Source organism: Panthera onca, chromosome B2 (assembly GCF_046562875.1).
Source record: "Panthera onca isolate mPanOnc1 chromosome B2, mPanOnc1 haplotype 2, whole genome shotgun sequence".
In the NCBI taxonomy this organism is placed as follows: Eukaryota; Metazoa; Chordata; class Mammalia; order Carnivora; family Felidae; genus Panthera; species Panthera onca.
This window is the reverse complement of record NC_138343.1, coordinates 29,821,114-29,848,958: the sequence shown is the minus strand read 5'-3', so window position 1 is coordinate 29,848,958 and position 27,845 is coordinate 29,821,114. Positions and strand designations below refer to the sequence as shown.

The 27,845-nt window shown below is 44.4% G+C and overlaps 3 protein-coding genes and 2 pseudogenes across 9 annotated transcripts in view; 3 read left to right on the top strand and 2 right to left on the bottom strand.

Annotated features, from left to right (window-relative positions):
- Positions 1-2,072, bottom strand: part of LOC132676921 (DLA class I histocompatibility antigen, A9/A9 alpha chain-like) — a 55,562-nt gene extending 53,490 nt beyond the window's left edge. Inside the window, 4 exon segments of the mRNA XM_078446717.1 lie at positions 16-291; positions 897-1,172; positions 1,373-1,642; positions 1,930-2,072. Of these exon segments, the coding sequence (XP_078302843.1) occupies positions 16-291; positions 897-1,172; positions 1,373-1,642; positions 1,930-2,011 (904 nt within the window). The 5' untranslated portion in view covers positions 2,012-2,072.
- The window catches only part of LOC132666874 (class I histocompatibility antigen, Gogo-B*0101 alpha chain-like), a 426,482-nt gene that overhangs the window by 257,197 nt on the left and 141,440 nt on the right, over positions 1-27,845 (top strand). The gene's annotated exons all lie outside the window — the stretch shown is intronic.
- Positions 1-27,845, top strand: part of LOC132666876 (patr class I histocompatibility antigen, A-2 alpha chain-like) — a 538,163-nt gene that overhangs the window by 436,181 nt on the left and 74,137 nt on the right. The gene's annotated exons all lie outside the window — the stretch shown is intronic.
- Positions 1-27,845, top strand: part of LOC132677782 (class I histocompatibility antigen, Gogo-B*0103 alpha chain-like) — a 253,922-nt pseudogene that overhangs the window by 151,940 nt on the left and 74,137 nt on the right. The window lies entirely within an intron of this gene.
- Positions 1-27,845, bottom strand: part of LOC132666873 (class I histocompatibility antigen, Gogo-B*0101 alpha chain-like) — a 41,353-nt pseudogene that overhangs the window by 1,314 nt on the left and 12,194 nt on the right. The gene's annotated exons all lie outside the window — the stretch shown is intronic.

Below are 27,845 nucleotides of genomic sequence, written 5' to 3'. Positions count from 1 at the left end.
GGGAACCCTCCTTACCCCATCTCAAGGTGATGGGCTCGGGCAGCCCCTCGTGCTGCACATGGCACGTGTATCTCTGCTCCTCTCCAGAAGACACCACCACAGCCGCCCACTTCTGGAAGGTCCCATCTCCTGAAGGTCTGGTGTCCACAAGCTCTGCGTCCTGGGTGTGGTCCTGCCCATCACGCTGCCAGGTCAGGGTGATCTCTGCAGGGTAGAAGCCCAGGGCCCAGCACCTCAGGGTCACCTCATGGTCAGAGATGGGGTGGCGGGTCACATGTGTGTCGGGAGATTCTGAGGAAGAAGAAACAGAGAATCCACACTGTGGTTTAGCTTTATGGGCCACTGAAACTGCATCCACATGACCATCCTGAGGTAGACAGGACCACTGTTTGGATGGAAGACACACAAAACCCAGAGAGAAGTCTAGCCTTTGGGATCTCCTGATCCTTGTTAAGTTCTGGAATCAGGGAGAGAGCCCGGGTGGGAGGCTGCAGATCTAAAGTGGGGAACACACTGTGGTCCTGACTGTGGTGGAGGGTGAATGACTCAGAATACCCAGACTCAGATCTCCAAACATGTTCTCAGGGAGAACAAGGCCTTGAGAGGGAAGGTCAGGGTTCACAAGGTGGCTGCCAGGGTCAGAGGGAACTGCTGATGGGTTATTTCAGGGATGGGCTCAACCTGAGTCCCTGCTGGGGACAGTGGATTCCTGTCTGTCCTTGAGAGAAAAGCGCCCTCTAGGTGAGTCACTCTAGCAGGAATATGAACACCGAGGCGGATGTCCCTCTTCCCACCCGTGGGAGGGGCGCTGTTCTGACACTGAGTCCATTTTTCCTTCCTCGTGGGAAGCCAGCCCCAGTGGAGGGGCCATCGGGGAGGCCCAGCGGTCCCGGTACCTGCGCGCAGCAACGTCTCCTTCCCCATCTCCAGGTATTTGGGGAGCCCCTCTACGTATGTGCCCTCCAGGTAGTTCCTTCAGCGCTCCGCCTCACCGGCCACCTCCCACTTGCGGCGTGTGATCGGCGCCGCGGTGTCCGCCGCGGTCCAGGAGCGCAAGTCCTCGTTCAGGGCGATGTAATCCTCGCCGTCGTAGGCGTCCTGACTGTACCTGCGGAGGGGGCGGCCGTCAGGCCCGATGTCACAGCCATACATTCTCTGGAGGCTGTGCGACTCTGGCCCCGCACCGCCCCCAGAACAGCAGTGATTAAGGTGAAACCGAAAGTAAACCCGCCTAAAAGCTCGTGCGGGCTCTTCTCGGTGTCGGGGGACAGGGGTCCTGTGACCTCGCCGCTGTGCTCAGACCCAGAGACTCGGGGCGACCCCAGCCCGTCCGTAGGGATGGGGGTCGTGCCCTGGACTCGGGTCCGCTCACCCGACACGGTCTGATTGTAGTAGCCGCGCAGGTTGTTCAGGCTCAGTCGGAAAGTCTGGGCGTGGTCCTTGACCATCCGCGTCTGCTCGTCCCAATACTCCGGCCCCTCCTGCTCCATCCACGGCGCCCGCGGCTCTTCCCTGGGATTTGGGGCGTCGCTGTCGAACCGCACGAACTGCGTGTCGTCCACGTAGCCCACGGAGATGAAGCGGGGCTCCCCGCGGCCGGGCCGGGACACCGCGGTGTAGAAATACCTCAGGGAGTGGGAGCCTGCGGGCGCGGAGGCGCTGAGACCCCGCCGGACCCTCCTCCCCGCGCGGGGCCCGGGTGCCAGGGGGAGGCGGCCAGGAGGGCAGGGGGAGGGGGACCCGAGTTGGGGAGAGCAGGGCGGAGCCCGGGAGGGGTCGGGGAGGGCAGGCTAGGGCGGGCTTGGAGGCGGGTGGGGGTCTGGGGTGGGGGCGGAGGACAGGCACCTTCCCTGTGGGTCCCGCGTCCCCGCTGGGCGGTCTCCTCGCTCCTGCCCCGCAGAGGCCCTTTACTCCTGACCCCGCACTCACCCGCCCAGGTCTGGGTCACGGCCAGGGCCTCCGACAGCAGCAGGAGGAGGGTTCGGGGCATGACGAACCCCATCCTCGGCATCCGGAGAGAATGTGAGTCGCAGCTGGTACCAGGGGCGGGTGCTGAGACTTTATGACCCGGAACCGCGGTGCCGCTGATTGGCTTCTCCGGAAACTGGACACTAATAGTGTGAACCGGGGCTGCGTCATTAGTATCCAGGCAGAAGGAGCTGACACAGGTCGTGACCTGGAGAAGTGAAACCAGGGCAGTTGGGGGCTCCCCACCACTGGGCTTCCCCGTCCCCGACACTAACCGGGGTCAGAGACCCTGAGAGGCAGGCCGGGACCTGGGACTTGGCCTGGACGCCTCACCTACTGCACAGAACTCTCTTTGTCACACTGTCTCCCCGAGTCTTGGTCCAGGAGCTGTTATTCTCCAACATTTTGTTCTCAGGATATCTATAGAGTCTTACAAATTAGTGAGAATCCCAGGGATAATTGTGTGTCTGTGGGTTATATCTATCCATATTTACCATAGTAGGAACAAAACAGAATTAAATATTTATTAATTCATTTACCATCATATGAAAACAGCAATATGTTTTTTTATGAAAAATAATTTTTCCAAATAAACGAGGCAGTGAAAAGAGTGGATTTTGCTTTATTTTACATTCTTGCAAGTCACTTTCTTGTCTGTCTCATTAGAAGACCACTAGATGTTCAGATTTGCTTCTGCATCTATTGTGTTGTTTTGGCTGAAGTATATGAAGAAAATTTACGTCCTTGACCAAATATAGGAGACTAGTATGTTTCATATCGTTTTCAGATAATTATGGGTATTCGTCTTTGATCTATATTAAAACTACACAAGTTGTACTTTCTCTGAGGTTATTTGAAACTGGAACCTGAACCGGTATCATTGACTGTCTCCTTCTGTGTTACATTCAATCCATAGGCCCATCTACACATGGAATGGATCTTGTGCTAATGCACAATTGTTTTTAAGTAATGTGTTGTGTGTTGTTTCACTTAGTAATATAGGTGTTCTGGCGTTGATTAGAGTGGAATCGAATTATCACAAAGTCATTTGTTTTGGGGTGCCTGCCTGGCTCAGTTCGTTAAGCATCCAGCTTCGGCTCATGTCATGATCCTGTGGTTCATGAGTTCTAGCCCCTCATCAGCTGTGCTAACAGCTCGGAGCCTGGAGCCTGCTGAGGATTCTGTCTCCCTTTCTCTCTGCCACACCCCCGCTTGCACTCTGTCTTTCTCTTCCTCTCGAAAATGAATAAACATTAAAAAAAAATTTAAAGAAAGTCGTTTGTTTTAATATTACCACAAATCCCAACTGAAAAGGTGGTCAGTACCGAGAAGCTGTCAAGATTTTGGGTGGATCACAGGTTAAATGGGATGGGCTACATTGGGTGATGGGTACTAAGCAGGGACTTGTTGTGATGAGCGCTGAGTGTTGTATGTAAGTGATGAATCACTCTTGAAACTAATAATACACAGTATGTTAACTAACTGGAATTTAAATAAAAACTTGAAGGGAAAAAAAGGGTAAAAAAGCAGCGATAGCTCACATTAACCAGCATAGGGAGATGTTTAATATTTTGTGGGTTGTACAGTGCCTTGTTTTTGTCTGTAATTAGACAAAGTAATGTCATGGTTTCACAGTGTCCTTGTATGTTGATGTTCTGTGAGATGACTGGCTCATGTTCCACAGGATTATAATATGGCCCAGTGGTGTCATTGTCAGACCAGTTCCCGATGTGGGGGCTGCTGTTTCTTCTGTCTTCAATTCTGTGTTTTAAAATAGATACAACCAATTAATAATAATTAAAGAATTTGTGTTTTGGGAGCCTGGGTGGCTCAGTCGGTTAACGGTTGGACTCCTGATCTCATGGTTTGTGAGATGGAGCCCTGTGTCAGGCTCTGTGCTGACAGTGTAGAGCCTGCTTGGGATTCTCTCTCTTGATCTCTCTGTCTCTGTCTCTACCCCTCCCCTGCTCATACTCATTGTCTCTGTGTCTCACTATAAGTAAAAATAACTTTTTAAAAATCTGGAAGGACTTTTAAATTCTTAAATATCCTTACACATTGGCCCCATTAGTGTTCTTATGTGTTTATTTCTTCTTGTATCACTCCCTGAGGAGAAGCATTCTCTCAGCTTACCGACTGTGTAACTTATTCACACTAAAACTACTCCCAGATTTAGGGTAGGTTTTAGCTTTAATGTTTCATAGCAGGAATATTGTTTGTTCCAGACCCTAGTTCAAGTATTTAGCCCTTTTTCATGGAGTACCTCATTCCTGTCTCCTAACATGTCTGCCAAATTTGGTTACTGTTCTCTATCTTCAGAGGCCAATCTTCTCAGGAAAATCAGCACCAGAGGAGAAAAAGGAAGAGTAAGTTATACTGAGAGCAAAAAAAGAATCATGTAGTGAGGAATAAGGACTTAGTGGGATTCATGCAGAGGGTGTACTTCCTGAAATCTCCCACTCTGGCACATTGTCTCTCTCCCCTCCACACACACACCTTTGGGCCCACATCCCCCTACTCTCCACACACAGGTGAGATCTTTGTGAAATCTGTGCAGTGCCGCATGGCCCTGGCCCAGCTCCTGGTGGAGCAGAACTTGCCAGCCATTGCCATCCTCCGAGAGATGTCCCAGGAGGAGAGGTGAGTCAGAGATGCAAAGATGTTTTGTGTCCTTGGGAGAAAATGAGACCACAGGGAGAATGGAATATGAACATTTTTCTAATTGCCTTTCTGACAAAGGCTTTCTTGCTGTCAGTAGTTTAAAGATCTTTGATAACAAAATCTTGTGGCTGCCAACCTATGTGGCCGAGGCATGGACAGTAGCAGATGAACACTGCCATCAACAACCACCTGCCTGAGGATTCCCACCCCTACCTGCATCGGGTAAACTGCACACTCACACGGGCATCCCAGTGTCCCCTCCCACCCCTTGATTTCCTATGTCTTCATACCGTACATCTTTGTCCCTCCTTTGGGTCTTCCTATTTTGGGGTCTTCCCAGTGTTACCCTCTGTCCCCTTCCAGGAGGCCTGTGCAGACCAGTTGCCCGAGGGGATTGTCCATCACGTTTGTGTAAAGTGAAAACAATGCCAAGATCCTCAGTGATGTACAGGGTCACACTGAGGTCAGTAGTAGTGAGCTGCCTGATGAGATGGATATTTCCTCCTCCAGTGAGTATTGATCTCATGAAATTGGTTCCTCCAACTCTTCAGAGTCTCCTTGTTCCTTAGAGACTTTGTCTTGAACCATATAGTGCAGGCAATGGTGCCTGATGCCTAATGGGTGCCTGACAAGTTTATGCCCCCAGATCTTGATACCTTGTTGGGATGTTGTGTTTATTTCCATGTGGGATCTCTTTCCACTCTCATCCAATTAATTGTCTTTCTTGCACCCCAGCCTCTTCTCTGACCCCACACTCCACACAAAAACCTGCACGTATAGGGGTCTGTGTTTCCGCCAGTCTCACTTAGCCTTTCCATGCCTTATTCTAACTGTATGTTTTATCTGCAGTTGCACACATGAGAGAGGATGCACCCATTCTCAGAGTCTGATGCACATCTCCCATCCATGAACCAGGAAATCATAGATGACCTAAGCTGAAATCAAAAGTTGGATGCCCAACTGACTGACTCACCCAGGTACCCTTACAGTGTATTCTTCCTAATTAATTTCTTTTAAAAAATATTTTAAATTTGAGTATAGCTGACACACAAGATTACTTGTTTTTTAAGTTTATTTATTTTTGAAATAGATAGAGCATGAGCAGGGCAGGGCAGAAAGAGAGAGGGAGACACAGAATCTGAAGCAGGCTCCAGGCTCTAAGCTGTCTGCACAGAGCCCAACACAAGGCTTGAACTCACAAACCATGAGATCAGGACCTGACCCAAAGTCGGATACTTAACCGACTGAGCCACCCAGGTACCACAAGATTACTTTTATTTCGTGTGTACAACATAGTGACTCAACTTCTGTATACGTATTTTTCTTTGAGAAAGAGACAGCAAGAGCTGAGAAGAGAGGCAAAGACAGAAAGAGAGAGAGAGAGAGAGAATCTGGAGCAGGCTCAATCCCTCAGTCCCTGCAGGGATGGATCCCATGACCATGGGATCATGACCTGAGAACCTACTAATCCACCCAGGGGGCTTCACCTTGTATCTACACCATCCTGTGCTCACCACAGTGTAGCTTCCATGTGTCACCACACAATGATGTTACAGTCTCACTGACAATATTCCCTGTCCTGTGCCTTTTATTCCTATGACCTGTTCCTTCCATAACTGGACCTTGTGTCTCCCACTCCCCTTACCCTGGTGCCCATCCTCCCAACCCCCTTCCCTCTGGCAATCATAAGTTTGTTCTCTGTATTTATGTGTCTTATTCTGCTGTTTGTTTCTTTATTCATTTGTTGTTGTTGTTGTTGTTTTAGACTCCACATATGGGTGAACTCATATGGTACTTGTCTTTCTCAGTCTGATTTATTTCCCTTAGCAGACATTCTACCCTATTTGTCCATCCATGTTGTCACAAGTGGCAGCACATATTTATATGTATGTGTATATACCACACATCTTCCTTAGCCATTTGTCTCTGGGAGCATACAAGTTGGTTAGTGTGGCTTTTGGAAAAATGTCACTCACTGAACATCATCTGGGATGAGGGCGCCGCCTGGTGTCCAGGTCCCTGTCCAGGTGCTGGAGCTGAAGGAGACCCTAGGGATGGCCTGGCTGAGCAGGAGAAAGACAGCTGGGTCTTCTCTCCTTAGTCCTGTGGCCGCACATGGGGTGGAAGGTAAGGGGACACCCCCACTGCTCTGCTCTCAGGTGCATTCTGACTGAGAAGCCTGAGTGGGGTCTGGGCTGTAAGCCAAGTGGAGGTGTCTGAGCAGAAGCCTGGGCATCAGTGGGGACAGGATGAGGTTTCTGAGCAGCCCTGGACTCCACAGCGGTCAGGCTCAGGGGTGAGGCAGGATTGCAGGAGAGGAGAGCTCAGGAGCTCGTGCATTGCTGAGGTGTCTGTGTCCCTGTGCGCCTCGTCCTCCAGCCCCATGATGGTGATACAGGGAAAACTGAAAAGTAGAAAAACTTCCTTGGGCTCCTATTTCTATATGTTTCAAAATTCAGTAAAACAAAAATCATTTCTGATTTGGAAATAGCTTCTCAATGTCTACATACGCTCCGTAGCATGCACATGCACACTCATATTTTGTGAGTTGAAGCCCCACATCAGGCTCTGGGCTGACAACAGTGAGTCTGCTTGGGATTCTGTCTCTCTCCCTCCCTTTCCCTGTCTCTCCCCCACCCCCCCGCCCCTGCTTGTGTACTCTCTCTGTCTCTCAATATAAATAAATAAACTAAAAAAAAAAAAAAAGAATTGGTGTTTTCATTTTTTTGGGTAAATACCCAAGAGTGCAATTATTGGATTATATGACGAATCACTATGTTATAAACCTGAAAGGAATGGAATAGTGTGTGTAAACTGCAATCAAATAATAAGAAAATAAAAAAGAAAAAGACAATTGGAAATATTAGAGAACAGTATGCAAAGGAAGACAAAAATGTCACACACATATATTGGCAATAAATACACATAAACAAAATGAGACGTGGAATAAAAAATGTGAATAAACATTCTGAAAAATATCTCCACAATTTAAATGTACCTGTACTGTGACATAGACATTCTCTTTTAGGAATTTATCCTTTTCTAAAAAATATATTTATTTATTTATTTTGATAAAAAGTGAGAAAGAGTGCATGCAGGAGTGGGGAGAGGAGCAGAGAGAGAGGAGTGAGAGAATCCCAAGCAGTCTGATGCCAAGCTGGATCTCAGGAACCCGGAGATCATGACCTGAACTGAAATCAATGGTCTGATGCTTAACCGACTGATCCACCCAGGTGCATTTCTTTTAGGAGTTTATCCTAAGGAGATAATCACGTATGTTCTCAAAAATATATTTGCAAGGGTGCGCCTGGGTGGCTTAGTTGGTTAAGTATCCAACTTTGGCTTAGGTCATGATCTCACGGTTCTTGATTTCATGCCCTGCGTCAGGCTCTGTGCTGTTAGCTTGGAGACTGGAGCCTGCTTAGGATTCTGTGTCTCTTTCTCTCTCTGCTCCTCCCCCACTCACTATCTCTCAAAAATAAATAAACATTAAAAACTTCAAAACTATATTTTCAGGGGATGCTTCTTGAATTGTGGCTTATAAAAACAAAGAATGGAACTATATCTAAGTGCTATAATCAATATGATAACGATAAGTATAAGTAGTGGAATACGTCTCAGGCATTATCCTCATGTGATGTACACAGAGGGTCAAAGTTAATCATCAAAGCAAACCCATGAGGCACCCCCTACGGGATCCCTTTGTACACACAGGGAGAGGGAGACTCAGGGAGGATAAGAAGGTAGTGGAACCAGGGTTCAATCCAGAACGTTTGCACTCAGAGGCTTTGTCGACTTGTCTTTCTTTAGTTCTCTGTCCATCGGGAGGTGGGTATGAGCGTGCACTCCATGCAAGTGAACTGTTGCAATGTTCCAGAGTGTTCTGCAATGGGATGCTGCTAGGTTCAGAGACTAAGAGGACATTAAGAGGCAGTGTGACTTACCTGCACAAATCAAACTAAAGCCCATCATCCCATGTACATCTCAAGGCCTCCAGTGACTCAGGGTCAGCTGACTCCAGATGTAAAATGAAGAACAAGCGTGAGCCCCTGGTGACACGACGCTGGCACTGTCCTGTGGGAGGTGGGCATTAGCAGAAATGACAAGAAAATGTAAGTCACTCCTGAGGTGTGTGTGTGTGGAGAAAGATCAGGATGTCCCGAGGACAGATGACAGGAGACCTAACAGGTCCCCAGTCATTAGAATCAATCGTTCTACAGAGTGTAAGAGGCATATGGCATATGGAACAGAATCTGAACCACACACACCGGTGAACAATCCTAGAACAGGAAAGAGCTCTTGGGAGTTAAAATGATGACTCTAGAAATGAATAATTTAGTCGATAAAGTGGATGATTAAAGTTGTACTTCCTCGAAGTAGTGCAGTCGGGAGGTGGAGGCAGCAGGAGAGAAGACCTGTTTAGTTCTTAAAATTTGTTTCTAAAAATTTCAAGAATATTTCTCAGAGTTGACAGGGAGGAATGCATATGTTGAAAGTCCTACCCAAGTTCTTAACTAGAGTGGATGACAAGAGACCCACACGAAGACACGTCACAATGAAATGTCAGGAGGAGGGTAGAGGAGCAGACACCTCGGAAACTCCAGACACAACAACACAGAACTGGCAGCTGGGAGACATGACCCACGGTCCCCAAATCCCGAGGACAACTGTGTCCAGGACAGAGTCTCTATCCCATCACCGTGGGAATCAGGGTGAGGGTAGCCCAAAGGCACGTCAGGTGTTTAGAGTGTCAGTGTCTACTTTCCACGTTCCCTCCATGGGATACCACTAGGCAAAGGGGAAAATGATGGAGAAAACCAAAAGGGAGCACATGGGATCCAGGCAACAGGGGGCCAGAAGGAGAGAGGCAGAGGGCACCCAGGCTGAGCTGAGGGGATCCGGCTGTCGGCCCTGCCCCAGGTGTGCAGGCATCCCGTCCACATGGGGCAGGACTGAGGGCTGCAGGATGGGCATCTGCACAGACATGAGGTGGAATAGTGGATGGGCTCGAATAGATTCATGAAGATTTACCCGGGGGAGCTTGGGAAGGATTTAAATGAGAACAACAGACACTAAGCAAATGAAGGATAAGATATGTATTTACTCCGGGAAAATAATAAGATGAGTCAGGAAAGGTAAAGTAATCATAGTCTACTAAATGCTCAGTTGTGAGTAGCATTTCATGGTCATACAAATGCAAACAGTGCACAGTGAGCTAATCAAAGTTATAAAATAATTATACGGGGCATATGGGAGAGTATGAAAGAGCAAATTCAGTAAAGATGATGCATAAACCTGAAAACCAGAGAATAGGTGCAAGAAGCAGGTTATTTAGAGGCACAGAAGCAATAATCAGAGAATCAGCTGACACAACTAATGCAGGTGATCTCGGAGATTCAGGATGGGGGGGGCATGGAAGATTGGGGACACCTGACTTGACCTCAAGCACTGCAGAAGTATTAGACTTTTTAAAACTCTGTGTCTATCCATTTGCTAAAGACAACATGGTGGGTGACAAACAGAGTCAGGGAAGTTCTGCACGGAGGCCATAGAGGTGGGGCCGGAGTTAGTGGAGTCATGGAAGCAAGGGTTGGATTTTTATAGGATGATTTTGTTTTGATTTATTTAATGTTGCTTCATACAAATAAGACAGCATGTTCGTATGAGGAATGACTGAGCCTGTAGAGAGGGGGAAATGGATGATGCAGGTGCCCAAATGGAGGGGCAGCCTGAGACAGGAGGGGCACTTCCACCATCACTTAGAAGGTGAGGACACAGGTGCACATGTGGGGGAGGGGAGGGAGGACTGTGCTGTTCTCACCTGAGTCCTTCTTTCTGAGTAAGAAACAAAGGAATTCATCATCTCAGGAAGGGGGGCAGGGAGGGGTGCAGGAGACTGAAGAGGGGGGAGGAAGTGCAAAGCAGCCCTCTCAGGAGGGGGACAGTGAGCTGACTGGGGAAATGGCATCTGGAGACAGCAGGGCTGGGGCCCCTGAGCTCTGTGCTCATTGCCTTAGAGAGAGAGAATTCCAGCACTAGGAGCATCTATAATAGACTAGAAGAAAACGCAACAAAGTAGCTCAGGTGTGAGAATTACCATCCTTTTTAATTCTCATCATTTGCTTTTCTCATTTTATAATTTTTCTACAGGGAATATACATCACATCATATATATTGTACATCATACATACACATCCTAATCAGTTTATACATGTTTCTTTACATTTTAAAAAAGAAGGAGATGGTAGGAAAGTCAGCAGCTCAGGCCACAGAGCTGGGAGGGCTGGGCCTGCTTGTGTGTGCCCTGGGCAGGGGACTCACAGAGACTTTGCTCCATTTCTCAGGACCCCCTTCTCTGGGGGTGGGGGGATGGGGGCAAGCAGTATCTTTGTCTTCCTTTTGGGGTGTGCCTCTTTATTCATTTATTACTATCTTGTCACGTTTTTTAAAAATGTTTATTCGTTTTTGAGATACAGAGACAGAGCGTGAGTCGGGGAGGAGCAGAGAGACCGAACTTGAAGCAGGCTCCAGGCTCCAAAATGTCAGCAGAGGGCCCAATGCGGGGCTCGAACTCAGAAACCGTGACATCAAAACCTGGGCTGAAGTCAGACGCTCAACCGACTGAGCCACCTAGGACCCTCATCCTGTCAGTGTTAATGCTTTCTAGATGATGGTTTTTGTATGTTACATGGCATTTTAAGCTATTCTCATGGGAGCATTTGTCCACACAATCTAGCCCACCTGCTTCAGAAATGGAATTTCAAAGGCGAAATAGTTCAGTGAAAAGATGATTGGTCCTAAAGTAGAAGATCAGAACGCAAGTCTTATTTAATGATCTGAGGATGATCTGTCAAGTGTTAGGGATTTTAAACTAGTTTAGTTTTTGAAAACATCACTCCAGCACGTACGAGAGAATCCAGTAGATAATCACAAACATCCAAAAATAAAGAAGTCACATGGTAACCCCTCTTCCCCCATCACCCAAGTTCTGTACCCAAAATCCATCACAGTGAGCCATTTCTCCTTTCTCCTACCCAAAATATACATCCGTGCATATGTGTCTACTGTTACATCAGTAAGAAGCTCAGGCCAGAGACTGGGAGATGATATCTGCAAATCACATATCTGATAAAGGCGTTGCTTTAGAATAAAACTCATAAACCCATAAAACTCTTTTCTTTAATGTTTTACTTATTTTTGAGAAAGCGAGAGACAGAGTACTAGCAGGAGACAGCAGAGAGAGAGAGGGAGACACAGAACCCGAAGCAGGCTCCAGGCTCTGAGCTGTCAGCTCAGAGACTGATGGGGGGCTCGAACTCATGAACTGCAAGATCATGACCTGAGTCATAGTTGGATGCTTAACCAACTTAGCCTCCCAGATAACCCAGAATACCCATATAGCTCTCAAAAAGCAATAATAAGTAAACAAGTCATTAAAAAAATGAGCAAAAGCTAGGGCGCCTGGGTGGCTCAGTCGGTTGAGTCTCCAACTTTGATGCAGGTCACGATCTCATAGCTTTTGGGTTCAAGCCCCGTGTGGGGCTCTGTGCTGACAGCTCAGAGCCTGGAGCCAGCTTCAGATTCTGTGTCTCCCTCTCTCTCTGCTCCTCCCCCACTCATGCTCTGTCTCTCTCTCTTTCTCAAAAATAAATAAATAAATAAAATTTTTAATGAGCAAACATCTGAGCAGACAGATCACCAAGAACATATATTCCTGGCGAATAAGCACATGAGAAGGTGCTCAACAGCAGGTGTCATTGGGGAAATGCAAAGGGAACAACAGTGATCTGCCATCGCACTCCTATCACAATGGCGGGAATCCAAACACTGATAATATCGAGTGCTGACTAGGAGCAACAGAAAGCCTCAGTCACTAATGGCAGGAATACAAAGTAGCACAGTCACTGTGGGTGTCAGTCAGCAGCTTCTTATAAAGCCAAACACAGACTAAGCATGGGAGCTGCTGATCCCTCTCTGAGGTGTTTACCCAACTCATTAGGGAACTCATGTCTGCACAACAACCTGCACGCACATTCTCATAGTGGCACAGCCTGTATCTCTGGGCTGCACATCCTGACTTCCTTCCAACACTACTTCATGCAAAGGGACAAAGCATAAAGAGGAACTTCACGGGGAGAATCTGGGCAAGACGACCTTAGCCAGGGGGTGAAGGTTAACTTCATCAGTGATAACCAAGTGATCAATGTATGCTCTTGATATGTTGTATTGAGAATGGCCCATCCAGTTGTGGTCTCCCCAGGCCCATAGCCTCAGGCAGCCTAATTCACAATGAAGGATAGTCTACAATGTACCTGAAAGTTCTCTTCAAACATATCAGGGTCATCAAAATATGAGAGTCTGAGAAGTGGTCACAGCCAGAGGAGCCCAAAGGAGACGTGATTGGGACTTAACTCAATGTAGTATCTTGGATGGGATCCTGTAAGAGAAAACAAAACCAATAAAACAAATCCCGTGTGGAGTTCAGTAGTAGGAATCATGAGTATTGCGTCATCATCTGTGGTAAATGCATCAGGTTGAGGGTGGTGTTCACAGGGCAACCGAGTGTGGGGCGAACAGGGACTCTGCGCTAACTTTGTAATTCTCTGTAAATCTCAAACTATTCTAAAATGAAGCAGTTTCTTTTTTACAGTAGCCCTCAGACAAGTACTAGGTCCAGGAGGAAAAACTGTCTACTTTTCAGGTTTCCTGGGGTTGTTCAAGGGATTGGAGAGAGGGGTTGTGGGGAGGACAGAGGGACACTACAGACACAGGACAGGGCTCCAGAATCTCCTCTCCTCTGCTCTCTGCCCCACCCCTGCACCTGCCCCCAGGGCTGCTAAGAAGGCACCTTCATCCCTCCCACCCCTTCCCTCCCTGCTCAGCCTGACTCAGCTCAACCCAGTCCTCTCTCCTGGCGGTGCAGAACCGGAGAGCGTCAGCACCCCCGTGTGGCCACAGGGATGATGACAGAAAACCCGAGTGCCCTTTGGGCTTCTCCCCAGGGGTCTAATGGGACCTTGACCCTGGAGTCCCTGTCAGGTGTTCCTGCTCCTGCTTCCAGAGCTATAGGATCCTCCTCCAGGGAACCAAGTCTGGATTGTCCATTCCTAAGATGTGGTCCAAGAAGGGGAGGAGGAGGAGGCAGAGCTCCCCTGGGTAATGACCTGGAACCTGGGGAAGCTCCAGGAGAGGTGAGCAGAGGTAGGAAACTGTGACATTAGGGGATGAAGGCCAACAAGAGTGCAGGAGGAGGAACCAGGGACCAGAGGTCAGGGGAAGGGTCATTTTAGGACCCTTGTGAGGGAGGAGGGGTTCTGTCTGGAAGAGGCACAGGGGCATCTGGGTGGGGCCATGGTGGACATCTCTGTTTTGCACCTGATGGTCATTACACAGGATTTAGCCCTGTAATTGGTCAGGAAACTGTACTTAGGTTTAGGCCTTTTTCCATACTTACAATAGGAATAGTTCAAACATCCCAGAATGAAGGGGAAAGAAGAGAGGGGAGGTGGTTAAGGGGCTCCCTTTCTTAGAGCACGACCCTCTTTTGCTGGGGAGGCAGGGAGAGGCAAGGAACTGAGAGAAGGGGCAGCAAGGTGTGTGCACCCGAAGGGACCTGGTTCTAATTCTGGAGTTTCCAGATCCCACTCCCTGGGCTAAGATTTCACAGCCACCTGCCATCCACCCCTGTGTCACATGGAGACATTCTCTCCTTGTGAACACGGGAAACACTCCTCCAAGAGGAACAGCCCCAGGGCCTCCAACAGGGAGGTGCCCAGCAGCTGGGGCCATGGAGGCTGCATTCCTGGAGCTCAGAGACAGGACGTGGGGTGGAGGCTGGACGCCGCAGGGGCTACAAGGACATGAACCATGAGTCAGGCCCAGGCTTCTGCCTACCATTTCCCCCAGGACCCAAATGTGTCCCCTTCCCACTCCCCAGGCCTGCAGGACCCATGCATCTCAACACCATGCCCAAGATAGACATGGGGAGGAAGCTCCTGCGTGTGTGTGGGCAGGGGGAGTCAGACCCCCCACAGTTGGAACCTGGAGGGTGGCCCCTACCCCACCTGGAGAGAGCAGGACCCTGGCGCCCTGCCTCTTCTACCCCTTGGTGCACCCTCGAAACAGGGACCTGCTGTCTGGGTCTCTCAGGCCTGGCTTCCTGTCCCTGCAAACTGTGAAATCACAACCTCTGTTTCTGTTGCATCTACAGACCTCATATTGTCATTTCTGTACACTGTCACTCGGGTATAGACAATTCTGACCTCCCTGTGATTGCTTCTCTAAGCCACGACAATTCAGGGGTTTGACATGTGTTCTAATTTCCAATTATTTGTGGACTTTCCAGAGATCCTCATGTTACAGATTTCTAATTTAATGTCACTGCGGTTACAGAGTGTACTATATAATTTCCCTGACTTCACATTTATTTAGGGCCAGACTGTGGTCTATTTTGGCTCATGGAATGGCCAAGTCCTTACCTGTTCTATTAATAAGAGAAGAGTATCAATCTCTAAATACAATAGTTAATTTGTCTATTTATTTACCCTTCTTCCACTTTATGTGTCACCTGTTTTAGAGCTCTGTACTGAGGGTCTTCTCCATTCATTACTTTGTCTTGCTGTGATGCTGACCTATTATTCTTATAGAACGTCCTTCTCTGTCTCTAGCGATGCTCCCTATGTGACAACATATTTTGCTTCAGATTAATGCAACAGTTCAGACTTCTTATGCTTTTTATTCCCATAAGATATTCATTCCTTCACCATTTAAGTTTTAACTTATTTTTGGTTTTGTAGTTCAAGTGTTTCTATTCTACATAGTGTATAGTCCATCTTGATATTTATGCAGTCCAATAATGTCAACTTTTTGAGTAGAATTTTAGTTGGTTTATATTTAATATGATTCCTGACATGGTAGGATTTGGGTCTATCATTTTGCTCTTTGTGTCTGAAGTGTCTCATGTCTTTTCCATTCTTGTACCTCCTTTCTACCTTCCTTTGTTTCAAGCAAATAGTTTTTGTTTATGATTTGATTATTCTAATGGCTCTCTAGTTGTATTTATTTCTGTTAATTTTTATTGAAGTTGTAGGAATTGAAACCTGCATTTTTAACTTTTCACAATCTACTTAAGGTAACATTGAACTCCATCCAGTAAATACAGGAATGGAGTTTCATTTAGGCCCCTCTGTGCTAGTATTGTTACATGTGTCACCAACATACATTGTAAGCCAGATAATATCATGTACCACTTAGTGTTTGGCACAGTCATACATCTTTTAAAGAAGTTAAGAAGATGGGAATGCAAGCTGCTGCAGCCACGCTGGAAAACAGTATGGAGGTTCCTCAAAAAACTAAAAATAGAACTATCCTATGACCCAGGAATTGCACTACTAGGCATTTATCCACAGGATACAGGTGTGCTGTTTTGAAGGGAGACATGCACCCCCATGTTTATAGCAGCACTATCAACAATAGCCAAAGTATGGAAAGAGCCCAAATGTCTAGCCATGGATAAATGGATAAAGAAGATGTGATATATACATACAATGGAGTATTACTCAGCAATCAAAAACAATGAAATCTTGCCATTTGCAACTACATGGATGGAACTGGAGGGTATTATGCTAAGTGAAATTAGTCAGTCAGAGAAAGACAAAAATCATGACTTCACTCATATGAGGACTTTGAGAGACAACACAGATGAACATAGGGAAGGGAAACAAAAATAATATAAAAACAGGGAGGGGGACAAAACAGAAGAGACTCATAAATATGGAGAACAAACTGAGGGTTACTGGAGGGGTTGTGGGTGGGGGTGGGCTAAATGAGTAAGGGGCACTAAGGAATCTACTCTTGAAATCATTGTTGCACTATATGCTAACTAATTTGGATGTAAGTTTTAAAAACTTAAAATTAAAATTAAAAAAAATAACAGTAAACCAAATACGGTAAGCGTTAGGTTTCACTAAACACTTTTTTTTTAAGTTAGAATTATTTTCTGAAGACATTCAGTGTCATGAAAGACAGGTGAGGAAAAATACTGTGCTAAATTTCTCTCTGAGTAAATTTCTGTCTGCCGCTGTTACGTTATCCATTATCTTAAAAATCAGGTTCTCTGTGATTTAATTATTACAAACTCTTTTCTGTTGTTATGAAGTAATATTCATACATTATTAAAGAAAAACTTCCGAGCTCAAAAAAAAGAAAAAAAGAAGTTAAGAAGAAAATGTATGTGTATAGACTATCACCATTTTTGTTGTTAATCACTCCATTCTGTTTATGAGTTAACATCTAGTGTCATCTCTTTCTGGCCTGCAGGACTTAAAAGTAGTTCATGGCAGAGAGCTCGCAACGAATTCTCCTAGCTTATATTTATATATAATACATTTATCTAAAATTTTTCCCATCATTTATATTTACCTAGTTTATATTTATCTCTTCTGTGCCACTTCCTCCCTACTTTTGTTTTATTTCTTAAGGTTTTTCAGATGAGATAAAATTCCCCAGGTGTGAATGCACAGTTAGAGGAATGTCACCAATGGTTTAGACCCATGGAACTAGTAAGACGATAGAGAACAGGTCCCTTATCCTGAGTTTCCTGATGCCCCTTTGCATCTGGTCCTCACCCCAGCCCCCAGCCCTGGGCGGCCACTGGTCTCCTTTCTGTCTGCACTTGTGACATTTCTCATTCTATTACATTTCTCACGAGGAGGCTCTCCTTATCTCCAGCAATGTGCTCTCTTTTCAAATCTCTTTTGCTCCTGATGTTAACATATCAGCCTCTTCATGTCACAGTTTGCCCGGCACAGCTGTTTCATCAACTTACATTCCGCCTGTGTCTTCATAGTGAAAGTGGACGTCTCAGTTCTTGTTTAGTGTTTATTTATTTATTTATTTTTGTAGGGCAGAGAGAGAGGGAGTCAGAGAATCCAAAACAGGCTCCTTGCTGTCAGCACAGAGACTGACGCAAGGCTCGAACTCACAAACCATGAGATCGTGACCTGAGCTGAAGCGGATGCTTAAACAATTGAGCCACCCAGGTTCCCCAAAAGTGCATGTCTTGTGCACAGCATGCAGTTGGCTTATGTCTTAGCGTCTCTGCACACTGTGACCCATCTTTCTGGGGTGTGAGACTGTGTCTGCAGTGGGGTCTCCTCTTCAGCCTGCTTCTCCCCAATAGAATTGTAGGGCTCCCGAGGCTTCTTTTCCTTTTCTATGTCTCTGCCCCTTTCCTTGAAAATTTCCAGCATTCCTGCTAATCTTTTCCTCCTAAACTCTCACCTCACAGTCCTTCCGACTCCACCCTTGTCCCGCTCCTCAGCACCTGCCTCGTGTAAAGTATCTGTGAGGCCAACACCCATGTCCAGGTACAAATTATAACACAATTCTGCAGCTTCACATGACATTATTACGGCAATAAATTCTTGAGGATCATAAGTGTAAGGACAGGGAGCGGGGCAGCTTCAGCTAAGTTTTCTCATTAGGTTGCAGCAAAGATGAAACTAGAATCACAATGATGGCGAGCAGGCTTGACATGGGCTGGAGGATCAAGTTGTGTCCCCAGACTCATAGGGGAAGCCTCAGTTCCTCACATGTGGGCCTGTCTGCAAGTGAGGATCTTTCTGACAGGACACCTGGCTTCTTCCAGAACCCATGATCTGAGAGAGGGAAAGAAAGGGAAGAGAGAGAAAAAAAAAACACATTCCTTTGGGACCTAAACTCTGAAGTCACACCCCATTACATCTCCCTTATTTTCTCCGTTGGAAGTGAGTCACTGAGTCCAGTCCATGCACAAGAGGAAAAGAATTAGTTCCACCTCTTCATGAGGAGAGTATCAGTGAATCTGTGAAAATTTTGAAAACACGACATCCTGTGTGGAAGGTGTCACATGGACATGAATGAGCTTTGGTGTGGTTTTCTTTTGCTTCTGTTCTCATGAGTGATGACCTTCTCAGATCTATAGGCTCACGGTTTTTGCACTAAAGTAGAAGAATTTCCAAACATAATTTCTTCAAATCTTTTTTGTTTTTGTTTTTGTCTCCTTCTAATTTTTGAACTGTGATTGTCTATTTGTCTTTTTAATTCTCCTTTGGATTTCTGAGGTTATATTAGTTTCTCTTAATTTTATTATTTTTTTTTCTTTTTTAGTTCTAGAATTTCTATTTGGTCTTCTTTGTACATTCCACTTCTTCATTCAGATTTCATTTCTGTTCAGTCTTTAAGAACTTGATTTTCTTAAATTATTTCAACACATATTTATTCATTCTTTAAAACTATTTCCTGAAGTTCATGGCAGCATTTGGTGTTGATTCCAACATCTGGGTACACGGGGGATATGTCTGTGTTGACTTTCGCACAGTCACACATCTCTGTTTCTTTGCATGTTTGGTAATATGTCCTTTAAATGTAAATGAATTATGCATTTTAAGTTTTAGCAAATCTGGAATCTATTTTATTTATTTAAGTTGAAGACTGTTTTTATCCTGGAAGTGTTTCACTTGCATGGACCCCACTATGACCTTAACCCCCACATTGTTGACAGCTATTGTCTATGCCCTGTTTTTCCCATATCCAGAGGCTGCATTTTATCCTGGGTCTTGAGTGAGCCCCCCTCCATCTGTGTGACCTGGTGGTCAGTCAAGGGTTCGAACGTGCAGGTTCTTCTCAGATTTTGGCCCTCACCTTCTCTGTGGTTGTCTTGTTCCTGATATTTTCCCCTAACTTCCAAATGCCCTCCCAGCCACAAAGTCTGACCATCCTTCATCCATTATGATTTTATTTTTTAAGTAAACTCTATGCCCTATGTGGGGCTTAAACTCATGATCCCAAGATCAAGACTAAGCCACACTGGCACCCACAGTATGATTTTTCTTGCTGTTGCCTGAGCCTTGTGCTGATTGGAGAATTCATAAGTCAACAGCGCAGACTCACAGATTAGATCAGGACAGTTGTGTCTTTAAAGCTAGACCTCTTCTGGTTCTTTCTGTGTTATCAACAGTGTCTCCTGGCATCCCTCAGCCATGCAGAGTGTGGTGCTCATCCAGGGAATTTGAGTGACATTCTATTCAGATCTCAACCCTCTGCTGCTCCCTCACTTTCAAATTTCCCCCTTTAAATATCCAGCTCCTTGGCACTGTGACTGCTGTCATCTGCTCTGGGAGCCACTGGGCTGCAGTTATGCTGGGGGAGGGGAGCACCCAGAGGGGAGAAGGCTCTGTACTTGCGGTTCTTGCCCATCGTAGTGGTGGTTATTCAAGATTAAAGTTCTCATGTTTCTGCCTGCATTTACTTTTCAGTGACTTCAAATGTTTATTTTTAATGTTTTTCTCCAGTTTTCATAATTGCCTTCTGGGGAAGAACTTACTCCACCCCTTCCTCCTGCCATTACCGGCAGTCTCACCTGAGAGAGGATTTGGGGTGAAAGGTCCCAGCCCATGATCTGATTTTGTGTGAACGATGTGGATTCAGGCACCTGTGGTTTCATGTTCAGGCTTCTCCCACTGAAATAAAGGGAGTCCTGGGATCTGGGCACCAGCTGACTGGATATAACCCACAGTGATGTAGAATGCTCCTAAGCCACCTCCCATCCAACTGCTTCTGTAGTATTAGAAACAACATCTTCTTTTTTTTTTAAGATTTTACTTTTTAAAAAGTAATTTCTACAACCAACATGTGGCCCAAACCCACCACCCCTGCAAGAGTTGCATGCTCTACTGACTGAGCCAGCCAGGCCCCCAGTCTTTTTCTGTAATTTTCCGTACAATATGCCCCCCAGAGTGGGCCTTGAACTCCCGACCTTAAAATCTAGAGTCACATGCTCTACTCCCTGAGCTAGACAGGCACACCTATAAACACATTCTTTCGTGAAAATTTTCTTTTTCTTTCTTTTCTTTCTTTTCTCTTCTTTCTTTCTTTCTTTTTCTTTCTTTCTTTTTCTTTTAGTATTCAGGTATTTATTCTTTTTCATTCTTTCAGTCCCTTTAATTTACAAACTATTTTTAAAATTTATTTATTTTTTTAATTTTAATCTGAGTTAGTTAGCATATAGTGCAACAATGATATCAGGAGTAGATTCCTTAATGCTCCTTACCCATTTAGCCAATTACCCCTCCCACAGCCGTTCCAGCAACCCTCTGTTCCCTATAATTAGGGGTCTCTTATGTTTTTGTACCCTTCCATGTTTTTATATATTTTTTTGCTTCCCTTCCCTTATGTTCACCTGTTTTGTATCTTAAATTCCTCACATCAGTGAAGTCATATGATATTTGTCTTTCTCTGACTGACTAATTTCCCTTAGCTAATATCCTCCAGTTCCATCCATGTAGTTGCAAATGGCAAGATTTCATTCTTTTCAATTGCTGAGTAATACTCCATTGAATTTATATACCACATCTTCTTTATCCATTCATCCATTGATGGACACTTGGGCTCTTTCCATACTTTGGCTATTGTCAATAGGGTGCATGTGCCCCTTCGAAACAGCACACCTGCATCCCTTGGATAAATACCTAGTAGTGCAATTGCTGAGTCATAGGGTAGTTTTATTTTTAATCTTTAGAGGAACCTCCACACTGTTTTCCAGAGTGGCAGCACTCGTTTGCATTCCCAAAAACAGTGCAGAAGACATCCTCTTTCTCTGCATCCTCACCAACCTCTGTCGTTGCCTAGTTGTTAATGTTAGCCATTCTGACTGGTGTGAGGTGATATCTCACTGTGGTTTTGATTTGTATTTCCTTGATGATGAGTGATGCTGAAGATTTTTTCATGTGTCTACTAGCCATATGGATGTCTTCTCTGAAGAAGTGTCTATTCGTGTCTTTTGTCCATTTCTTCACTGGATTATTTTTTTGGAGGGGATGTTGAGTTTGATAAGTTCTTTATAGATTTTGGATACTAACCTTTATCTGATATGTCGTTTGCAAATGTCTTCTCCCATTCCATCGGATGCCTTTTAGTTTTGCTGATTCTTTTCTTTGCTGTGCAGAAGTTTTTATTTTGACGAGGTCTCAATAGTTCATTTTTGCTTTTGTTTCCCTTGCCTCTGAAGATGTGTTGAGTAAGAAGTTGCTGTGGCCGAAGTCAAAGAAGTTTTTGCCCGGTTTCTCCTCTAAGATTTTGAAGGCTTCCTTTCTTACGTTTAGGTCTTTAGTCCATTTTGAGTTTGTTTTTGTGTATGGTCCAGGTTCATTTTTCTGCATGTTGCCCTCCAGTTTTCCCAGCACCATTTGCTGAAGAGACTGTCTTTATTCCATTCAATATTCTTTCCTGCTTTGTCAAAGATTAGTTGGCCATACATTTGTGGGTCCATTTCTGGGTTTTCTGTTCTGTTCCATTGATCTCTGTGTCTATTTTTGTGCCAGTACCGTACTGCCTTGATGATTACAGCTTTGTAATACATCTTGAAGTCCTGAATAGTGATGCCTCCAGCTTTGGTTTTCTTGTTCAGGATTGCTTTGACTATTGGGGCTCTTTTCTGGTTCCATACAAATTTTAGGATTGTTTATTCTAGCTCTGTGAAGAATGCTGGTGTTAGGGATTGCATTGAATATGTAGATTGCTTTGGGTAGTATCAACATTTTAACTATATTTGTTCTTCCAATCCATGAGCATGGAATGTTTTTCCATTTGTGTGAGTGTGTGTGTGTCTTCAATTTCAGTCATAAACTTTCTATAGTTTTCAGCCTATAGATATTTCACCTCTTTGGTTAGGTTTATTCCTAGGTATTTTATGTTTTTGTGCAATTGTAAATGGGATTTATTCCTTGGTTTCTCTTTCTGCTGCTTCATTATTGGTGTATACAAATGCAACCAATTTCTGTACATTGATTTTATATCCTGCAACTTTGCCGAATTCGTGGACCAGTTCAGACAGTTTTTTGGTGGAGTCTTTTGGGTTTTCCACATAAAGTATCATGTCATCTGTGCAGAGTGAAAGTTTGACTTCCTCCTTGTCGATTTGGATGCCTTTTATTTCTTTATTTTGTCTGATTGCTGAGGCTAGGACTTTCAACACCGTGTTGAATAATAGTGGTAAGAGTGGACATCCTTGTGGTGTTCCTGACTTTAGGGGGAAAGCTCTCAGTTTTTCCCCATTGTGGATGATATTAGAGGTGGGTCTTTCATATGTGGCTTTTATGATCCCGAGATATGATCTTTCTATCCCTACTTTCTTGAGGGTTTTTATCAAGAAAGGATGCTGTATTTTGTCAAATACTTTCTCTGCATCTATTGAGAGAATCGTGTGGCTCTTGGCCTTTCTTTTATTGATGTGATGTATTACATTGATTGATTGGCAGATGATGAACCAGCCCTGCATCCCAGGAATAAATCCCACTTGACTGTGGTGACTAATTCATTTAATGTGTTGTTGGATCTTGTTGGCTAGTATCTTGTTGATAATTTTTGCATCCATGTTCATCAGGGAATTTGGTCTGTAGTTCTCCTTTTCAGTGAGGTCTTTGATTTTGGAATTGAGGTAATGCTGGCCTCATAGAATGAGTTTTGAAGTTTTCTTCCCATTTATATTTTTTGGAACAACTTCAAAAGACTAGGTGTTAACTCTTCTTTAAATATTTGGTAGAATTCCCCTGGAAAGCCATCCAGCCTTGGACTCTGTTTTTTGGGGGAGATTTTTTTATTACTAATTCAATTTCTTTACTGGTTGTGGGTCTGTTCAAATTTTCTATTTCTTCTTGTTTCAGTTTTGGTAGTTTTTCTTTCTGGGAATTTGTCCATTTCTTCCAGATTGCCCAATTTATTGGCATATAATTGTTCATAATATTCTCTTACTATTGTTTGTATTTCTGCAAAGTTGGCTGTGATCTCTTCTCTTTAATTCTTGATTTTATTTATTTGGGTCCTTTCCTTTTTCTTTTTGATCAGTCTGGCTAAGGGTTTATCAATCTTGTTAATTCTTTCAAGGAACCAGCTCCTGGTTTCATTGATCTTTTTTTTTTTTTATATATATATCATTGATTTCTGCTCTAATCTTTATTAATTCCTGTCTTCTGCTGGTTTAGGGCTTTGTTTGCTGTTCTTTTTCCCACTCTTTAAGGTGTAAAGTTAGGTTGTGTATATGAGACCTTTCTTCCTTCTTTAGGAAGGCCTGGATTGCTATATACTTCCCTCTGATGATTGCCTTTACTGCTTCCCAGAGGTTTTGGGCTGTCGTGTTTTAATTTTCATTGGCTCCCATGTACTTTTCAATTTCCTCTTTAATTATTGGTTAACCCATTCATCCTTTAGTAAGATGTTCTTTAATTTCCATGTATCCACGTGTTGCCTGTAGAGTTGGAGTTTCTGGTAATGTTCTCTGGTATTTCTAGTCGTTTGGTCTTTTTGTCTTGTTTTGTCTTTTCTCCACTTAGAGAGTCCCCCATAAAATTTCTTTCAGCGTTAGTTTAGTGGTCATGAACTCCTTTAGTTTTTGTTTATCTGGGAAACTCTTTATGGTCCTTCCATTTTGAATGACAGCCTTGCTGAAAAAGAATTCTTGGCTGCATATTTTCCTATTCAGAACTTTGAATATATCTTGCCACTCCTTTCTGATCTGCCAAGTTTCTGTGGATAGGTCTGCTGTGAACATGTTCTCTCTTCCCTTATAGGTTAAGGGGGAAACCTTTTATAATTCTTTCCTTGTCTGTGTATTTTGTGAATTTGACTATGATATGCCTTGGTGATGGTTGGTTTTTGTTGAATATATTGGGAGTTCTCTGTTTTTCTTGGATTTTGATGTCTGTCTCCTTCTCTAGATTAGGTAAGTTTTCCACTATGATTTGCTCACATAAATCTTCTGCCCCTTTTTCTCTCTTTTCATCTTCTGGGACTCCTATGATTCAGACATTATTCTTTTTAATGTATCTCTGAGTTCTCTAAGTCTTGTATTTCCCTCCTTTTTTCTGCTTCATTATTCTCCACAATTTTGTCTTATATATCACTAATTTGCTACTCTGTTTTTTCTATCCTTGCTGTCATGGCAACTATTCAAGACTGCATCTCAGTTATAGGATTTTTAATTTCATCGTGACTAGGTTATACTTCTTTTACCTCCCCAGAAAAGGATTGTATGGTTTTTTTAGTCCCAACTAGTATTCTTATTATGGTGATTCTAAGTTCTAGTTCAGACATCTTGTTTATATCTGTGTTGATTAAGCTCCTGGCTTTCATATCTTCCTGATCTTTCTTTTGGGGTGAAATTCCTTAGTTTTGTAATTTTAAGGAAGAAAAAAGTAATAAAATTTAAAAATTAAAAACAGAACAAAAATCATAAAAGCTAGATCCTGCGTGTGTTTTGGTCTCCTTGTTGAGAGAATCTTGATAGAAGACAGAAAAAGGGGAAAGAAAAGAAATGAAAAGAAAGAAAAGGTTAAGAAAAAATTTAAAAATTAGAAAATGTATACATCAAAATAGAATAAAATGAAATAAAGGAAGTGAAATTGAATTAAGAATTTACAAAAAAAATTTAAAAACATAGTAAAAAATAATTTAAAAAATTTTTTAAATAAATTAACCAGCAAACAGAATGAAACCCAAATGAAGTTACATCCTGTTTCCCTTAGAACTCAAACTATGAAGCACTCTATAGTCCATACACTAAGCAGGTAGAGGGACTTGTGGTGGTCCTCTAGGGGATATGCTTGGAGGGTACAGTTGGGTGGGGCTCCAGTGCAATGGCTCCGATGTCCACTAGGTGGTGCTGATAAACTTACTGGGATAGTAGGTGTGGCGTGCATGGATGTGCACCTGCATTTGTGTGTGGGGTGGGGGAGAGGTGAAAATGGATTCACCCACTTTCCTACTCTCTGGCACAGGAACTTTGCACTCTCATTGACCCACAATCAAGCACCCTTCCTTTGTCTCAGGCCTCTGTCCACTGCCCACCTCAATCCTGTCCGTGTCCAGACATTCACCTACCAGGTGGCACCTTCCCCCAGAGTTTTATCTCAGATGGGGCTGTTTCCAAAACCCTCACCTCAGAGACCCTTTTGGCTTGGACTCCTGAGGATTCTCTGGGGGAGTGTCTCACTGAGCAGTGGCCCGGTGCTGGCTTGCCCAAGAAAATGTTCGCGCATTTGCACAGCAGCAGAAGTTCAGAGATTATGGCAATTCACAATACACAGCCACCACCAGGTTTCACCATATTCTGGAGTCTTTGTCCCAATATCAGCAAACGTGGCTGCTCTCTGGGGTCTGCTGGAACCTTTGTCTATGGGGAGGCCATATGGCCTCTACCAAATGCTCTCCAGGCAGAGAACTGCCTCTCCCCATGTGGGCACAAGAACCCCTCAAACCTCTCTGCCTGCTCCTGGAGGTTCACCCTACTTCCTCACCAGAGCACCACCAGGCACTGAGCTCAGGGATTTCAGACTCTGTGCTCTACTGTTTATAGAATCCTAATGGTACTGAAACCCTCTCTTCTCTCCCCATCAGTGATTTCGAGGAACAGATTTCTTGTTCAGTCCCCTGAGAGTGTTTTCACTCTTTCTCTTTCTCTCCAGCTGCTTTCAGGGGAGTACTTTTCCTGCAGATGCACTGCACTCTCTTCCCCACCCCCCTTTCTCTGTCCTTTTTCCACAAAAACAGCTTATCATTATCCTCAGTTTATCTATCATCCATGGCTTTTCTCTCCCCCAGTTCACCTCTCTCCACCAGTACCTGCTGAGTTCTGTGGCTCAAGTCATGCAGATTGTTGTGTTAATCATCAGATCCATTTCCTAGGTGTACAAAATGGTGTGGTGTTGATCTAGCTGCATTTCAGGGATGAGACAAGCTGAGAGATTCCATGCTGTTCTGCCATCTTAAACCTTCCCCATAGTGCAAAATTCTGATGGAAATTTTTCAATGTTTGCTGCTGTTATCAACCCTGTATTTTTTTTAATTAAAAAAATTTTTTTTAATGTTTATTTATTTTTGAGACAGAGAGAGACAGAGCATGAATGGGGGAGGGTCAGAGACAGAGGGAGACACAGAATCCGAAGCAGGATCCAGGCTCTGAGCTGTCAGCACAGAGCCCGACACAGGGCTTGAACTCACAGACTGTGAGATCATGACCTGAGCCAAAGTCGGACGCTTAACTGACTGAGCTACCCAGGCGCCCCAACCCTGTAAGTATTATTAATAGAAAGTTTTAGTATTTCAAAGACCTTACTGTGTGAAGTTCATTTACAAAAAGTTCTTCTTGATTATTGCTAATTGTTCATTGCATTCTGAGCACTGACAGCATGCTTTCAGCACGTTCACATTCACACAGCCTTGGAGCATGATTTGCACATAATATTTACATGGCTAGCAAGAGTAAGACACCAGTGAGTTTTGGCAGAGTAGCAGGGTTTTTTTCTTTAATTTTAGAAATGTCAAATAGTATTGAACTAAATCATACACAGTCTGGAAGCCACTCCCACTCATTATAACATCTGTACAATAGTAGATGCTCTGTTACACATCAGGCTGTGATTCATCACTAGTGTTGTGGCTCCCTGTTTCCTCTCAGACCCAGAAGATTCATGATTAGTATATTTCAAAGCAATATTAAAAGGTATTTAAGCTTTGTCACTTCATTCTTACTGCTTATTTCTTTGTATTCTATTTCAGTTCTTGAATTTACATCTATTATTTCCGCAAGAATTGTTGCATACTGACCATAAAAACAAAGGAAAAGTCAAACATACATGGTTTCAGAAGTTATGAGGATAGTTACATGAGGATAATGATAAATTGAAGACTCTCCTAATCTCAGAGAGAAGAAATACAACGCAGATCGTTGTCCAAACTGCCTTTGGATCACGAATGCAGCATTAGCTCTGCTCGCACACCCAGCCTGCCCGCCTGCCCTGCACATTTTGGACTTCCAACTCCCGCCCCCGTCCCATAAGCCAGTTCCTTGAAATTCTCCCACCTCTCACTCTATGCACGTATCTTCTTGTATCTGTTTCCCTGAGCACCCTGACTAACACAGTACTGTGACAGGCACAAAGGATAGGGATCTACAAAAAAGAAAACTCACCGTTTACATGGAATGCACAGAGGCAGGTGGTGAACGTGCAATCATGTGATGCTCATTGGCCATGGCTGCACATGAGCAGAAGCTACCCATCTTACCCAGGTTGCAGCAGGGGGTTGGAGGAGGGAGGCAAACTGTCCCCAAGGAAGTAACATTTCAGCGGAGACCAGAAGGATGTAAGACCAAAGGTTGTGGCAGAGAGATGGGGAGAGTGTGC